Raw genomic sequence first — 18,766 nt, forward strand, 5'->3', positions numbered from 1 at the left:
TGAAACAGCTGGAGGTCCGCTAATTGCATATCCCTGGTGTAGATAGATTTGGCTGTAGGCAATGTTCAGGTTGAGGCTCTCCAACTCTCGTGAGTAGGCAACTACTGGGAGGTAGGTTGCTGGAACTTCCTTTATCATGGGGTACTATGTACCCCATACTCATTCACGTGAAGGGACGGTATCTGGGGGCCACTTATTATTAATGGGGTCTTCCAGATTCCAATAAGCCCCTACCCGCAGACCCCCACAACCACTGGGCAAGTGTTGTGGGAAGGAGGCCTTTGTCCTCATCGACATGGGGACAAGTTGCTTTGGTGGGGAAGAAGTTCCCCCTGGCAACGCAGCCCGCAGTGTTCGGGGCATGTGACCTGGTATGGTTCATTAAGGGTGCTGCACACTTGTCCACCCCCTTTCCCAGCCAACCAATCTGCGTGATTAAGGGTTCAGCATGGATTTCCTGGGGGAACCTTTTTTTTGTATTGGTATAAGTCCCCAGGGTAGGTTCTATGCTATTGTTGACACCCCCTTGCCTATTAGCAGAGAAAATAGAATTGTTTCATTTGAAAGACAGCCCCCATTGATTTCAATAGGATTCAGGTTTGGCATCCGAACCTCTCTGGAGTTCACTGAACCCTGCTAGAACCACACCCAGGGCAGTTTAGCTCATACTGTAACTAGTCAGGGTGTCTGCCAGGTAGATATACTACAGTATAGTATATATAGTAGTAGGTGGTGCCATTCAACTGGATGTGTTCTGTAATGCTAAAAGCATTTTGTAGCTACTGCAAGACACTTTTCAGTTCTCAAATGGCTTCAGAAAACGTTCTCTACTCAACATTAGATTCCATTCAGTTATGAAATGACTGCCTTTTTGTTGTGTGATTTACTTTTATAGCACAAAATCAAAGTTATAGGAATCTTGCATTCTTCATGTCACTAATAATTACTCATACTTTATATGTTTGTATTTATTACTTTTCAGCCAAGCCTCAGCTCTTATAGCCAGTATCAAAAAGTCAAATTCTCTCAAGGGAGTTGAAGTATTTGGTCACTCTAGAGAAATTTTATCCCAGAAATATCACAATCAGATGGACACGTGGATACGGGGAGCCCCAGCAAACCTTATCATCCACAGAGACATTCACCGATAATTCTGATGGGACCTATAGTGTTTGCAGTGAGGTGAGAGTTCCTGAGGAACTCCGCAAGGATCCAGAATTCAGAGTACGAGTGAGCTGGGAACATGAATCTCTGGACACACCGGCATATAAGGATCTATCTATCAGAGACCCAGGTGAGCTACATGAGGTGGTTTGTCATCAAACATTTAGACCCTTCACCTAGAATCCATTTGAAAAATCACAAGTGCTCTATAATAGGGAGCTTCCTGTATAGTCAATAAGCAGTAATATTAGATAACAAGCAATCTACAGCCCTTTTATAAATATATCAAACAAACAATAGCTCCTAATTCTTCTGTGGTGGATGTGGCAGGAAAGATTAAAGCGCCTATATACACAATTCTGGATGCTCAGGCAGGATATGGTTACCATTAGGCACCATACATACATACAGTATGCCTGCCGCTGAAACTCTTAACTAGACTTTAAAGTCATATTGTGTAACCATCATCTTGAGACTATGGAAAAGGAAAGTCATTGGTTGATCCAAACCTTGGCTGTTCGGGCTTTCAAATTTGTACCCGTTCTGCATCAGCTGAACGTTGTATATCCACTTCTAGACCAGGCCTTTTCTGACACATTTTGTTTACATGAATAAATCTGCATTTTTTTGCTGGAAATTTACTTAGAACCCCAAACATTGTACTGTATATTTTTTAAGTAGAGGCCCTAGAGAATAAAATTGTGGCTATTACAATTTCATATGTCACACGGTATTTGCACAGCGGTTTTTCGAAAGCGACTTTTTTGGACAAAAAAAGACTTTAGTGAATTTTTTTTTTTTAATCTTCATTATTTATTAAAGCTTACAAACATTACAGCTGATCAACAAGACAAATTGCATAATCTGCAGATTATACACGTTACTACTTTACAATACCTCTCTCTAATTACAGATAATCTCCAGGATACCAATTTAACATTCCTAACAGAACAAACAAATGAACAAATCAAACAACAAACAGACTTTAATGAATTTTAATGCAAAAAAACACAATATATAACCCAATTTTCTGGTAGACTATAAAAGATGATGTTACGCCGAGTAAATAGATAACTAACATATCACACTTTAAAACTGCGCATGCTCGTGGAATGGTGACATTAAAAATCTCCGTAGGCAACAATTTAAACATTTTTACAGGTTACCAGTTTAGAGTTGTAAAGGAGGTCTAGCGCTAGAATTATTGCTCTGGCTATAATATTCGCAGGGATACCTCTCATGTGTGATGCGAAAAGCCTTGAAAGCATAAGACTAAAAAAAATCCATTGATCTCATGTGATCGCAAGTGATGAAAAGGCTTGTCGCTTCTGGTCTCCTACACCACGGGTCTCCAAACTTTCTAAGCAAATGGCCAGTTTACTGTACTTCAGGCTTTAGGGGGGCTAGACTGTGCCCAGTGGGAGTAGAAAATGCCCTTGCATCAGTGCCACATCATTGGTTTTAATCAAAGGAATAGTGTCCCATTGTTGGTATCAATGGGAAGAGTAGGGGAAATGATGCCCCATCACTAGTGTCAGTTGGTGGACTAGTGCCACAAGAGCCAGATAAGAACGAAAAAAGGGCCACATCCAACCCAGGGGCCACAGTTTAAAGACCACTGTCCAGGACAATGGAGGTGATCAGAGACAATCCAGTCTTCAGTCACCTTTATTGTATACAGGCGCTACCGCTGGATCGGATGCCAGACTCCCCGCAGGGATGGGTAAGCTGGAGAGGCAGCAGAGGGCGGGGGGAGGGGGCGACCCCTTCCGCCACCTGTATAAGCAATCCAGCAGCTAATATGCCATTAGGATTGCTTTTACTTTACAGAGCATCACTGGCTGAAAATTTTGATACCGAGGTTATGGCTGACAGCTACAGCCATAACTACGGTTTAACCACTTGCAGTCCGTCGGGTACGTGTATGTGATTTGGCAGCAAGTGAATATAATAGCATTATTACTTCCACTAGTATAGCTGACAGCTTCTTGCTGCCAGTGATTGTTAGGGATGCCGGAAGATGCAGGCACTGCCGAGTCCTTATCAGCTAGTGCTACCACCCGGGCCCATTCACTTACATTACCAGGAATCCCCGGCCATGTAAGCAAAGGACCCATGGATAAAGTTATTAGAAAAAAGAATGACTTGGGGGTTTCCCTATAATTCATACCAGGTCCTTCAGGCAAGTATGAATTTTAAGGGGGACCCCACACAAAATAAAGATTAAAACAGTGTTAGCAGTGGAGAAATGCACTAGTGCAAAAAGAGGCCTGAATCAGAAGGTAGATTGGGGGTTAAAAACAATAAAGTCCATATACTTTATAATCCAAAAAGATCTGTGGGTAAGAGGGGAGATGCAGGCATATATATATATATGTGTGTCTAACAAGAAGATGGTAGGCGGCAGCTATCCTCAGAGTATAGCCAGCTCTGTGTTATAACAAGAAGGGGAAAAGGGAAAGCGCCACCTCAGTGTAGATATTAAAACATGCTTTATTAGCACAGGGATAAAGAACACTTACAGGATAAAAAAATGTTTCAGGCTCATCAAGACCAAGGGTGATGAGGCCTTCTAGAGGCCTGTAGAAGGAGCTGGAGCTCCGAGTGCGTAGCCTATTCTCTGCTTGCCCAGCCCTGCCTTCTCCCATTCCGGTGACGTCATCCCGGCCGCGTTCCATGCTGGTTCTGGTTCCTGCTTCCTGGTGACGACAGGGCGAATGGAGGACCCTCCATGCATCTACACACAGCCTGGGAAATTACAGGGAACCCGCAAGGATGCTGAGGCTTGACACCCCCATCACCCTTGGTCTTGATGAGCCTGAAAATTTTTTTATCCTGTAATGCCGCGTACACACGAGCGGACTTTCCGGCAGAAAAGGTCCGACGGAATCATTCCGTCGGACATTCCGATCATGTGTGGGCTTCATCTGACCTTTTCTTTTGAAAATTCTGACAGACCTAGAAATAGAACATGTTTCAAATCTTTCCGACGGACTCAATCCCTATCAAGAAAACCATTCATCTATATACTAGTCCGACGGACCAAAAACGATGCAAGGGCAGCTATTGGCTACTGGCTATTGAACTTCCTTTTGCTAGTCCCGTCGTACGTCATCATGTTCTAAATGATCGGACTTCTGTGTGATCGTGTGTAGGCAAGTCCGTTCCAGCAGAACTCCGTCGGAACTCTGTCGGAAAGACTGTCAGAGTTCAGTCCGACGAGAAGACCACTCGTGTGTACGCAGCATTAGTGTTCTTTATCCCTGCGCTAATAAAGCATGTTTTAATCTCTACACTGAGGTGGCGCTTCCCCTTTCTCCCCCTTACAGTGCTTAAGCAAACCAAATGTCATCCTGATTGGGTTCACATCCGTTTTAACATCTGAACATTTGATTCATAGTTGCATTTATAGGCACTTACTATACATCTATGTGTGTTCATATGTGCCTTTATACAAACAAAGCTGAAAGCAGATTTCAGAAGCAGACCACTTGTAAAGACTTTGTGTAGGTTGGAATTAGGAGGTCGACCAAAATGGGATAATTGCTTCTAGTCAACTTCCCGAGCTGCCAAGGTTTATATATACTGCTTCTTGGAGATGTGGGAGATGAAATCTGAACCCTAATGATGATACATTTTTTTGTTTTGTAGAATATCCATGGATCCCTGTGGTGGAAGAGATACAGACACCCGACATATTCCATGACACACCGGTCACCCTGCAGTGTCATATCCCTGAGTATTTCCCCGATGATATCACTGTGACATGGCTGAGAAAAAGCAATCAGAAGATATGTGAGGAGACTGATAATATGGTTAGCAATACAATATCCTCCAGGAAAGGAGATGATAATACATACAGCTGTACAGCCACTCTAACCATCGTCCCCAAACTGAGTGTCCACCAGGGGGCAGAATATATCTGTAGGGTGAATCACCCCTCTCTGGAGAGACCCATCGAGAGAAGAACTGAAAGTCTTATTGTAAAGGGTGAGTGTATTATTTAAGTAGATCACACATTAGGGAGATTCCTTAAAGAGACCCTGTCACCATCTTAAAAAACTGCAGGTAAAAGCACATAAACAAAAACATTTTCTTGCAGTGTTTTTTTCGTTTCCATAAGCAATGTCTTTTTGGTTTGCAATGTGCCTTTGAACTTGGTAGCAAATTTGATTACCGTATTTATCGGCGTATAACACGCGCAGGCGTATAACACGCACCCCAAGTTTAGGAGGGAATTTTAAGGAAAAAAAACTTTTTAAGGAAAAAAACTTACATTTAAATGCCCATCAAGTGTCCATCGGCATGCTTGTCCAGTGTCATTTGCAGCCTTATCAGTGTCCATCTGCAGCCTTGTCAGTGTCACTGCAGTTTGAAAATGGTGCCGCTGGCGCCGAGATACACAGATCCGGCTCTTCTCAGCTTTTCTCGGCTCCTCTCGTAGTCCCGCCCAGACTGGGCGTGACTGTGAGCGGAGCCGAGCGCCGCCCATATACATACATAGCCGAGTGTACTCGGCTAGGTTCGGCTAGCTCCGCTCACAGTCATGCCCAGTCCCTGTGTTATGTCCATCATAGGGCGGGACTGGGTGTGACTGTGAGAGGAACCAGCCGAGCCTAGTCGAGTACACTCGGCTATGTATGTATATCGGCGGCCGGCTCGCTCCGCTCACAAACAGCGGGGGGGGGATCGGCGGGGATTGGGGTATAGCACGCACCCACGATTTTCCCCTGATTTTAAGGGGAAAAAAAGTGTGTGTTATACGCTAAGCATCCTCCCCTTGCATGTTATAGCCCTCTCCTCTTCTGGGAGTGTCTAATCATTGTCTATGTAGGCCCAGCTCCTCTACCCCTCCCCTAGCTTTTCTGCCTTCTATGCAGTAACTTGGGGAGAATTGAAGGAAATATTTTACTTGAATGACAGAGCCTGTTAGGGCTGCTGACATCAAAGATGGTGGCTCCCAGCAGCAGTCTTGAATTTTCAAGATCTACACAAGGGAGGCTTTTGCAGGTAAATATCATGTATACAATATGTTAAATGCACATACAGTATCATCTAATGGCAAGGTTGTTGCTGTTGAAATGAGTGGTCTAGTGACAGGATCTCTTTAGCAAACTTATCTGCTTGGGGATTAGGCAAATTTGCTGGTAGAAGCATACTTTTACAAATCTGACTTGTCTTGTGTTTGATGAATAGGCCTTTTGAATGTCCTTGCCGGTTCTAATAAAACCTTCCATGGATGTACAGGCCCAATTCCACTCTCTAGGTGGCCTGCGGTGACCAAGTGAAGTAGTCTTCGGACACCCTGTATTTATGGGTGCACTGGGTCATCAAGGACATAATTGTCTACATTTTCACTTATATGTCCAAATATAGAAAATTAAATGAGCGATGATGCAAATCCCCAAAAAAGGCCATTCACCACACCAGCTTAGTAATTAAAATGATTCTATATTCAGTTCTAGGGATGGCCCGTCCATTAAGGGCACACAGGCGCTGCCCCCTCTCTCCAGCCACCCCCTCTATGACTAATGGATAGATTCATGCATAGAACAAATCTATCCATGGCCGCCGCTGCCACCGCCTATTCAGGCGTCCAGGCCCCTTTTCGGACGCTGGGCGCCTGAATTCCAGCAGCGGGGGTGTAGAGCCATAGGCTCTAATAGGCTTCAAAAAAGGTGAACTTGGAGCGCAGAGCATTGCGCTCGCAGTCCACCCAGATGTGTTAGAAAAACAAATGAATATTTGCTTTTCTAACACTGAACCGGCTCTCTGCCAATCAGGTAGCGCGTGCCCTGATATGACGCCTAGCAGACCGAAGAAGAGAGGAGGGGGAATCATGGAGGACACAGGAGCCGTCCCACAGCTCGCTGCCTGACCCGCCACTAAGAGGGGGTAAGTGCCGGGCAGACAGCGGGCGGGGGTCACAGTGGCTACATTTGATGGGCAGAAGTGGCGGCATTTTTTGGGGCACAAGGGGCGGCATTTGATGGGCACAAGTGGCGGCATTTGATGGGCACAAGTTGCTGCATATGATGGGCACAAGTGGCTGCCTATGATGGGCACAAGTGGCTGCATTTGATGGGCACAAGTGACTGCATATGATGGGCACAGTGGCTGCCTATTATGAGCACAGTGGCTGCCTATTATGAGCACAGTGGCTGCATTTGATGGGCACAATGACTGCATTTGATGGGCACAATGACTGCATTTGATGGGCACAGTGAGGCTGCAATTGATGTGTTTTTTTTTCAGTATTTTTCAGTTTGTTTGCGCCCCCCAAAAATTTTGAGCACCAGCCACCATCGGTCAGTTCTGTTATGAAATGAAGGGGCAAATGATCAAGCCATGGGGGTTTTCACCAGGGGTAATATAGGTTTTTACCAATGGAAATTATAATGACCACATCAATATTTTGTAAACTAGGGCTGATAGGTGACAACAAGGGTATCATCATATGCATGCTGCTAACACACATTGGGTTTGAGTCACTAAACTTGGAGAGTGCAAAATCTGGTACAGCTCTGCGTAGGAACGAATCAGCTTTAAGTTTTTTTTGTCGAAGCTTAACTGAACAAGCTAAAGTTAGAAGCTGATTGGCTACCATACACCGCTGCACCAGATTTTGCACTGTTCAGTTTCTGTAAATGAACCCCATTGAAAGGATCAGGAAGAAGATTGTGGGGGCCTTGTGACCTGGTATTGAGCTAGAGCATGGAAAAATGTCCCACCTGTCAACCAGTATTTGCAGCAAGAAATCTGCCAACTTAGAAAAAAAAATACATGGAAAAACACCATAAATTGAAACCTATACCCACAGTTGATCCAAAGGCAAAAAACCCATATGAAGCATTGTCCAATTTACTCCAGTGGGGAAAAATATTTCTTCCAGACAGGGGCGTATTATGAAATCAGTGGGCCTGTGTGCAGATAAAAAGTGGGCCCTAGGCATTGATAAAAAAAAAATGTGGCGAATTGTAAGCTTGGCTTAAATTGCGCTTACATATTGGGCGTGGCCTAAAGGGTGTGTGGTTTAATAGAGTCTGAGATGACTTACATAGTGCAGAATGTGGTAATGTTAAATAGGGAATGTACAGTACAGAGTATACAGCAGTGGGTAGTATGTAGTAAAAATAAAAATGCAGCGCTGGAAAAAGTACATAAATCAAAAAAGCAGCAGTAAACAGTGCGACAACACAAAAAGTCCAAAATAAATTTTAAACTGCGCTAAAAAATTAAATAAATTATTTTTAAATAAATTAAAAGTCCAAATTATTTATCAAGCAAAGGCACTCCACTCCGGATCACCAAAACGCCTCAATGTATACAAAGCTTATAGCAGTCCAACTGAAGAACCCAACCAAGTTGCCATTACCAATCAGCAAGTAGTGTAGGCGGATGGCTTAAACCCAGCCAGGGCCTTTAAGTGTAGAAAATACTTCCGCTCTGTCCAGGCTCAAGCCACTGTTCCCTCAGTTCATATACACCGGAAAGGGAGAAAAACAAGAAAAAATTTGTGTTCATCTCTGTGCAGAGGTATTCCACAAACATCCCCACTCCTTGCTCATTTGCCAAGTGCTAATGCATGAATTGAGCGGCTATAGTGGGTAGTATGTGCTGGAGAGGATTGCTGAGTGTATGGTGGTGGGTAGTATGTGCAGGAGCTGGGTTCGGAGTGTATGGTGGTGAGTAGTATGTGCAGGAGAGGAGTGCTGAGTATATGGTGGTGGGTAGTATGTGCAGGAGAGGAGTATGGACTGTATAATGGTGGGTAGTATGTGCAGGAGAGGAGTATGGAGTGTACGGTGGTGAGTAGTATGTGCAAGGGAGGGCTGCAGAGTGTATGGCGGTGGGTAGTATGTGCAGGGGAGGAGTGCGGAGTGTATGGAGGTGGGTAGTATGTGCAGGGGAGGAGTGCGGAGTGTATGGCGGTGGGTAGTATGTGCAGGGGAGGAGTGCGAAGTGTATGGCGGTGGGTAGTATGTGCAGGTGAGGAGTGCGGAGTGTACGGTGGTGGGTAGTATGTGCAGGATGGTGTCAGTAGTTCTTTATTTTTATTCATTTTTTATTATATTTTTACAATTTAATTATTATTATTTTTTTCCTCCAAATATTCCTCTTATTCTCCTCTCCTCAAGAGAGAATAAATTCAGTTCCTCTAATCTTTCCTCACAGCTGAGCTCCTCCATGCCTCTTATCAGTTTGTTTGCCCTTCTCTGCATTTTCTCCAGTTCCCCGATATCCTTTTTGAGAACTGGTGCCCAAAACTGACCTGCATATTCCAGATGAGGTCTTACTAATGATTTGTACAGGGGCAAAATTATCTCTCTCTCTCTCTCTGCAATCCATACCTCTCTTAATACAAGAAAGGATTTTGCTTGGAGTAGAAGAAAGAACCACCGCACACTTGATGAAACACAAGCATCCTCATTTATTGTAGAAACAACGGAACACAAACATGGAAAATGACAATCCCAGCCCTAGGACCACCCCAGCTAATGCGTTTCGGGGCTTAATCGTTGACATTTCTATGATTAAGCCCTAACTGGGTAAAATGCATTAGATGGGGCAGTCCTAGGGCTGGGACTGCCATTGCCATGTTTGTGGACAGTTTCTACAATAAATTTGGATGCTTGGGACTCATCCAGTGTGCGGTGACTTTTTCTTTTACCTGTGATTAGGGAGTATGGACAGCTCAGCTTGCTTCCTGTACATGAGGTATGAGTGGCGCTGGGAAGCAGTAGCTTGCAGTGGAGAATCCTTTCATTTTGATGGTATCCATGTTGATGCTTGTTTTAGAAACTGCAGCTCGGGGCGTGGCCAGGATGGAAGACTGAGCGGACGTGTTCCTGAGCTCTCCTGGAGTGTGATCCGGTAAATTATCCGTTCTATCTATTCTTACCTGCTAAAAAGAGACCTAAAATATCTGGATGCCTTCTAGAACTCCGGGCTACCAGAAGAGGGGCAAGAAATTGAAGTTCCCCCCTGATTTACCCGTAGAGATTGCTTCAGGCTCTGGCTCCATGAGATCCCCTGCGCGCCATAGCAACATGGCGTCGCAGACAGACCACGAGGAGAGCTCAGTGTCGGCGTCTCCGGGATTGTCAGAGATCATGGCGGCAATTACAACCTGCCAAGCTGCCGTTACCTCCTGCCAATCTACCTTAGCCTCAAAAATAGAGGAGGTGCAGTTGGATGTCGGCCTGATTAGGCAAGATCTGGACAAGATCCGTGCCAGAGTGACGGAGGCTGAGAACAGAGTTGGAATGGTGGAGGACACAGTTAACGACCATGCTACTTCTATTTGCATTTTGCAAACTAAGGTCAAGGCGCTCGAATACCGTGCAGAAGATGCCGAGAACCGGAACCGCCGGAACAATTTGAGGATCGCCGGCCTCCCGGAGGGAGTAGAGGGCCGTTCCCCGTCGCAGTTCACGGAGGAGCTGCTACGCTCCCTGCTACCGGCAGCTCAGCTCTCCCCTTATTTTGCGGTCGAAAGAGCCCACCGTGTACCGCCGAGACCTGGTCCTGAGGGAGCCCCTCCAAGAACCTTCATCCTCAGGCTATTGAACTTTCGAGACCGAGACGAGTTGCTCAGGGCGTCTCGTGCTGCGGGAGATTTACCCTTCCAGAATACCAAACTCCTACTATTCCCGGACTACAGCATTGAAACACAAAGACAGAGGCGAAGGAAGTACCCATACACTGACCGTCAGCTTCGACAGTGAGTTACTTTCGATTAAGACTATACTGGTGATCTCCCTGGTTTCTCTGGAGACGATGCAACTTATGGTAACGAACTCTAAGAATGTGCCCCTGTTTTAGGCAGGTGAATGCTGCAATTTCTCTACCTAAATATGCCTGGTTACTTTTATTTCTGTTTTATTTCTGTTTTTTGGTCCCTTCTTTTATTATTTTTCCCCTTTTTCGATCACTCCAATGGCTCTAAAAGGAACTTACTACTCCCACATACGTCCCTGGTCCAGGGGATATGTGAGGTCTATATCCAAGCTCGCAACCCTGACTTAGGTTTACAAACTCAGTATTATGGGTGTTTGGGGATCCAAGCGCAACTCCTGTTTCCGAGGTGCGTGGGGTGGGGGGGGGGTGTTTTGGGATGCTAATGGTTGGGCACCCATGTTATTTTTTTGTTTTATTGTTTTAACCTATTATTTTTGTCTGCAAAAATGTAAACGAAAATCACGGTTGGTCTGTATAGATAGATGTGTGTGGGCACATCCCTATCGCATGGAACTCGATTTTTTTGAGGTTCTGTGTGTTACGGATCCTCGGTGTGGCTTGGAAGAGACAGGTTTTCCCCTGAAATTATCTTTCCTGTATACATCTAACATTATACCATTTATATTTTTATTGACGCGCCTATCCCATGGCTAAGTGTTTGGTGGTTTCTTGGAATGTGAGAGGCCTCAACTCGGCAGTTAAGCGCTCCCTGGTACTTGCTTACCTGCGGAGACTCCGCCCACAAGTGTGTATACTCCAGGAGACACATCTTGTCGGCTCTCGCATTTTAAGTCTAAAGAAGGCCTGGGTGGGCGCGCACTACCATGCACCATACTCTAATTACGCGAGAGGCATTAGTATCCTAGTACATAGATCCCTCCCATTTCAGATTGTTGAGGTGAAGTTAGACCCAGGGGGCAGATACATTCTATTACATGCCTTAATCTCTGAAATCCCTTTTGTAATAGTGGGGCTGTACTTACCACCACCGGCAGATGTCGCTATCCTCCATGAACTTATGCAAAAGGTTGTATTATATAATGTCGAAAATGTGTTATTTATGGGCGACTTCAATCTGGCCCCTTCCAGAGACGTTGACAGACTCCATGCTTCCGGTCCTCCCCAGCATGGACTCTCTCATTGGGCCTCCGCCTTCCACATGACGGATGTTTGGCGCCACTACCACCCTTCGGATAGGGCATTCACATGCTTATCTACCACATACCGGACCATGTCCCGCATTGATTTGGCTTTTGCCTCCTCTACGTTACTTCGGAGGATTGAATCCTCGGAGATCCTTTCTAGAGGTATCTCGGACCATGCTCCGGTATCGGTTACTATCCGACTCTCTCATGTGGTGGGTGAAAGAGTGTGGAGGCTGTCTAAATACTGGATTATGGACCCCGATATTCAGGAAGAGCTCCCAGAGGCCCTATGCAATTTTTGGCTACACAATGAAGGTTCCACCGGGCCTCTAGTACAATGGGATGCTTTTAAGGCCTGGCTTAGGGGGGAGTATATGACCCGCATTGCAGCCAAGAAGCGCGATTCTGTGCAGTCTCTGAGGGATCTGGAGGTGCGGACGAAGTTGAAAGAGGAGGAGTATATACAAAACCCTGATCAGAACCACTATGTGCCCTGGCAAGACTCTCTGAGGGAACTGTCCCTTCTAAGAGTCGAGCTAACTCGGAAATCTATGCTTGATAGTGCACAGACAGTATTCGAATTCGGGGACAGGAACGGGAGACTATTGGCTTGGTTAGCAAAGGGGAGGAATGGTGTCACCCATATTGGCCGGGTGAGGGCGCTGGATGGTCGGCTATTGACGACCCCGGAGGACATCAATGCAAGGTTCCTTGAGTTCTATCAGAACTTATACTCAGCTAGAGCGGGATTTAGTGGTGAGGAGCTACTCCGGTATCTGGAGAGGATCCCCTTCCCCTCCCTGACGGAGGAGAAATGGGAGGAGCTAGATAAGGACATTTCATTAGAGGAAGTGCAGGAGGCATTGGGCGCCATGCAGTCTGGGAAATCCCCTGGACCAGACGGTATCCCTATAGAATTCTATGCCACATACCAGGAACTCTTGGCACCAAGACTTACCTCGCTACTGCTGCGGTCGGCGGAACTGGGATCCATCCCGGATTCGTTATCCGAGGCGATTGTTGTTTTGGTGCCCAAGCCTGGCAAGGACCCGGAGGACTGCGCCTCCTACCGGCCTATTTCTCTCATTAATGCAGATGCTAAATTACTGGCCAAAATATTGGCCATTAGAATTGGTAAGGTGATGGAGGACCTGGTGCAGGTGGATCAGACTGGTTTTATGCCGGGCAAGGGTACCGACATAAACATCCGTCGCTTATTTTTGAATCTAGCTGCCGCCCATGACAACAGAGGAACCAGAGTCATAGCCTCTCTGGACGCAGAAAAGGCTTTTGACTCTGTTGAATGGGAGTACTTATGGGCGGTCATGCGGAAGTTTGGAATAGGCCCTTGCTTCATGCATTGGCTCTGGGTTCTGTATAGGGGTCCTAGGGCAAGAATTCGAGTAAATGATACCCTCTCGGATTTCTTTCTCCTCCAGAGGGGCACTCGGCAGGGCTGTCCCCTTTCCCCCAGCTTGTTTGCACTTGCCCTGGAGCCCCTGGCGATTTTGGTCCGGGAATCCAGCCGTATAGTGGGACTCAGGATTGGCCCTCTGGAGGAGAAAATATCATTGTATGCTGACGATACCCTGCTTTACCTGCAGGATGCTGGTCCCTCATTGGAGGCTGCTCTGGAGGCCTTTGACGAGTTTGGGCAGTTCTCAGGGATACGTATAAACTGGTCCAAATCAGTCCTTTTCCCTTTAGATGGGCGGGCAAAAGAGCTGGCTCCTCAGACAGCATTGAGATGGGTAGAAGAATTTACGTACCTAGGTATAAAGATTGCTAGAGAACCTCAAGCATATCAACGCCTAAATCTTTTTCCAATAATTGCGCAACTGAAAGAACACTGTTCCCGATGGGCTAATCTACCCCTAAATCTCCTTGGAAGGATTAATGTCTTGAAAATGATATACCTGCCCAAACTCAATTATGTGTTCCGAAACTGCCCGACGTGGATACCCCAAAATTTCTTTAAAAATTTGGATAAGTGTATTGGATCCTTCCTATGGAGGGGATCGTCTCCACGTATAGCTCGTACTACTTTGCAGCTCCCCGTGAGTTTCGGTGGCCTAGCTTTACCTAACCTGACGGTGTACTACTGGGCGGCTGTCCTGGTCACGGTGAGGTGGTGGTTCGAACAATCTAGAGCTAACGCAGCGGTGTGTCTTGAGGCGGCTATCGTGGGATCCCTTACTGAACTAAGCAACCTGGCTTACCGCGGGACGTTGTCGTACCCCTCCCTGCCTGTGCCCACAGAAACTACTATAAGAGTCTGGGGAAGGGCTAGGAAAAGGTTCTTGGCTGCCAGCCAGTGGTCTCCATTCTGCCCGTTGTGGGGGAACTCCACCCTCCCGCATTTTCGGACCATTCCGGATCCGCAGGTCTGGGCCAGATATGGTATCAGGGTTTTAAAAGATATTGTAATGTCAGGAACCCTTATAACATTCCGCACACTAGCGACTAGGCATAATCTCCCGGGATGGATGTTTTTTCGCTACTATCAGCTGCGACATGCCTTCCAAGCACAGTTTCCGACCCCGCCGATTATTCAGGCAGATGCGGTTGAGGAGCTGCTGGCACAAGAGGCCTTGCAAAAACCCTTGTCTACGCTTTACTTTACAATACTTCAGAAAGGCTCACCTAAGATGGAAGCCTTGTGGGTTAAGTGGAAGACAGATATTCCAAACCTAGACAGGGAAGCTTGGGAAGAGTGTTTTGATGATGGTCTCCAGGTATTGATCTCCTCTAGGGATAAACTAATCCAGACCAAGTTTTTGCATAGGGTGTACTTCACCCCTCAGAGGCTGCACAGAGCGTTTCCGTTGAAATCCCCGAATTGCCCGAGGTGCCAGTCGCTGGATAGTGACTACATCCACATGTTCTGGAGCTGTCCTCGACTCTCCGGATATTGGGCTGCTATAGAGGAATTTATACGGGTCAGACTACAGTTGGAAATCCCCCTGTCGCCAGAATTGGCCCTGTTGGGTATCCAAGATGACGAACAGAGACCTCGCTACACCAAGATACTACTGGCCCTACTCTTATTCTATGCAAAAAAAGTGATTCTGTTGAAATGGACGTCTAGTCGTCCACCTACAATAAGAACCTGGGAAAACTCAATAAATGCGGTTATACCGCTCTATAAATTAACTTATATAAGTAGAGTTTGTCCCCAAAAATTCGCCAAAGTCTGGCAACCTTGGACTGACCCGATCTGACCTCCCTACTGGGTCTCTGGAGGCTGTGGAGCTGGGTAGGCTTTGTGGTGTGTGGAGAGTGTGCTGGCCCCCCCCCCCCCTCCCCTCCCCCCCCCCTATGTATTGTGCATTGACTATCTATATCTTATGCTGACGTGTGTCCGTCCCCCCCCCCCCCCCCCGCCTGGTAACACCAAACTGTACAACACTTAATTGCTGAACTAATAACGCCTGCTGTATAATATCTGTACGATGTATAACTGTACTGTGTACTTGTCACACTATTTTCGTTTTTTTTTCTACATTCTGTATATCATTTTCTCAAATAAAGACCAACCTTGTTGTTAAAAAAAAAAAGAAACTGCAGCTCGGCATTGTATGCTATTATTAAAGAAAGGAAGGAGAAAAATAGGTGGAAACCAACCAGGGATATATTGGGGAACCCAACACTTTGTGTCATATCCTAAAGGAAAAATATATGGAAAAAAGGTTTGGCCCCAGGGATATTGTGGACACAGAGAGAAGTGCAAATAGGGTACACCCAAGGTTATGTAAAAAATCTATCAACTTTATTGATACAAAAATTATATACAATTCAATATAAATATACAAAAATCACCTAAAAACAATGAAGTAAAACACCTAAGATTGGAGTGAAACAGCAGCTGGACTTGGAACACACCGCAGATCGAGACTAGAAGTCAGACTGGTGAGGCGTGTATGCCCAGGTACCCAACATGTTTCGGAAAGCAGAAGAGGGATTTTTTTAACATGTAAATTTCCTTCTTTAGGGGTTACAAGAAGGCGTGCTGTTCCATTTCTATTGAAAAAGAAGGGAAGGGTAGTATATCAATACTGGAATAACATGTAATTACATGTTATTACTGTATCAAACCTTTTTTCCATATATGCTATTATTAAAGGGTGACTCCACTTTTTGGAAAAAAATATAGCTTTATAACTAAAATAAAATAATATAGCATATACAATTGCTACACAATCCATGCTGTAAATTAATATTACTAAAATTATATTGATTTATTAAAAATATATAAGAATTTATACACAGTGGTAAGTGGTTAGCACTTCTGCCTAATAGCACTAGGGTTGTTGGTTCGAATCCCAACCATGTCACTGCCTGCCTGGAGTTTGCATGTTCTCCCTGTGCCTGTGTGGGTTTCCTCTGGATAATCCAGTTTCCTTCCACACCCCAAAGACATGCTGGTGGAAGTATTGCCAACCTTCAGTATTTTTACTGGCAGCCAGTAAAAAATGGGCACTTTTCTCCTGTCAGTAAATGCCAGTGACAGGAAAAGGTTGTCAGTAAAAATTTGTCTTCCTGTCTGGAGCCAACCAAGACCATCTGGGTGCCTGCTACAACGTCTTTGGGTGGCACCAGCGGGGAGGGGGGTATGCCTGAGTATGTCATGTGATGTCATGGTGCAAGGGAGCCAAACAGGGCAACCGGAGTCTCGTGTGGGGTCTGCACACGAGACGGGAGCAAGGCAAGACGGTGGCGGGACTGGAGTGGACTGAAGGGACCATCTAGTGTGGAGAGAGACTGTCACTGTGACTCAGGAGAGAATACTGACATTTGAACTTAAAACTGTCATTTTGTAACTTTTGGAAATGCCAGTAAAAACCTGGCTGTGCCAGTAAATTTTGGGTGTCATGTCAGTAAAGTCCAATCTAGTAAGTTGGCAACACTGGCTGGTAGGTAAATTGGATCCTGTCTAAATTGGCCCTAATATGTGTATGAATGTGAGTTAGGGACCTTAGATTGTAAGCTCCTTGAGGGCAGGGACTGATGTGAATGTATAATATACTATATGTAAAGTGCTGTGTAAATTGTTGGTGCAATATAAATACCTTAAATGAATAAATAATAATATTAAAAATAAGATAAGTGAAAATAAACTGTTGATCCTGTCATAAATCCAGTGTTGCTTTGTGCACTTTGCAGTCTTTTCTCAAGCAGTGTTATCAGGTTACCGCTAGGGATGCAATTGATGTTTGGATCAAACATAGGTTCGACTCGAACATCGGGTGTTCGCCCTTTCGTAGAACAGCGAACATTATGGGGCGTTCACGGCAAATTTGAACGCCGCGGAACGCCCCATAATTCACTATGCTACAAGATCGCAGTGCATTGCTGTATGATGATTGGCCAAAGCATGCACCTGACCTGCATGCTTTGGCCAATCCTAGCGCCCTCTGCTAAGATCCATAATTGGCCAAAGGCAGTGTGCCTTTGGCCAATCATGGCTCAGGAGGACTAAGTCCATGCCCCACACTATATAAGGCAGCTTACACGGCGGCCCTGTGTAGTGTTGGTGTGGACAGAGAGAGAGCTTGATTTAGATTAAGCAGGCAGGCTATTCAGTTAGTGGCAGTGTATTTGATATATATATATATATATATATATATATATATATATATATATATATATATATATATATGACAGTCTAGTATATATATATATTCTGCATCTAGTGTAGCCTACTATATCTATAGTGCATTCCGTGGTGTACTGTTTCTAATACACTTCAGGCGGTGTATTAATATACAGTCAGGTCCATAAATATTGGGATAGCGACAGAATTCTAATCTTTTTGGCTCTATACACCACCACAATGGATTTGAAATGAAACGAACAAGATGTGCTTTACCTGCAGACTTTCAGCTTTATTTTGAGGGTATTTACATCCGAATCAGGTGAACGGTGTAGGAATTACAACAGTTTGTATATATGCCTCACACTTTTTAAGGGACCAAAAGTAATGGGACAGATTAATAATCATCCATCAAACTTTCACTTTTTAATATTTGGTTGCAAATCCTTTGCAGTCAATTACAGCCTGAAGTCTGGAATGCATAGACATCACCAGACGTTGGGTTTCATCCCTGGTGATGCTCTGCCAGGCCTCTACTGCAATTGTCTTCAGTTCCTGCTTGTTCTTGGGGCATTTTCCCTTTAGTTTTGTCTTCAGCAAGTGAAATGCATGCTCAATCGGATTCAGGTCAGGTGATTGACTTGGCCATTGCATAACATTCCACTTCTTTCCCTTAATAAATTCTTTGGTTGCTTTCGCAGTATGCATCGGGTCATTGTCCATCTGCACTGTGAAGCGCTGTCCAATGAGTTCTGAAGCATTTTGCTGAATATGAGCAGATAATATTGCCCGAAATACTTCAGAATTCATCCTGCTGATTTTGTTAGCAGTCACATCATCAATAAATACAAGAGAACCAGTTCCATTGGCAGCCATACATGTCCACACCATGACACTACCACCACCATGCTTCACTGATGAGGTGGTATGCTTTGGATCATGAGCAGTTCCTTTCCTGCTCCATACTCTTCTCTTTCCATCACTCTGGTACAAGTTGATCTTGGTCTCATCTGTCCATAGGATGTTGTTCCAGAACGGTGAAGGCTTTTTTAGATGTTGTTTGGCAAACTCTAATCTGGCCTTCCTGTTTTTGAGGCTCACCAATGGTTTACATCTTGTGGTG

General features: G+C 45.2%; 1 protein-coding gene across 1 annotated transcript in view; it reads left to right on the forward strand.

Annotated features, from left to right (window-relative positions):
- The first annotated feature begins 994 nt into the window (after positions 1–994).
- The window catches only part of LOC141148580 (uncharacterized), a 36,627-nt gene continuing 18,855 nt past the window's right edge, over positions 995–18,766 (forward strand). Inside the window, exons 1-2 of the mRNA XM_073636145.1 lie at positions 995–1,294; positions 4,816–5,154. Of these exons, the coding sequence (XP_073492246.1) occupies positions 4,977–5,154 (178 nt within the window). The 5' untranslated portion in view covers positions 995–1,294; positions 4,816–4,976. The remainder of the gene's footprint in view (positions 1,295–4,815; positions 5,155–18,766) is intronic.

This window comes from Aquarana catesbeiana, linkage group LG06, assembly GCF_042186555.1.
Source record: "Aquarana catesbeiana isolate 2022-GZ linkage group LG06, ASM4218655v1, whole genome shotgun sequence".
Lineage (NCBI taxonomy): Eukaryota > Metazoa > Chordata > Amphibia > Anura > Ranidae > Aquarana > Aquarana catesbeiana.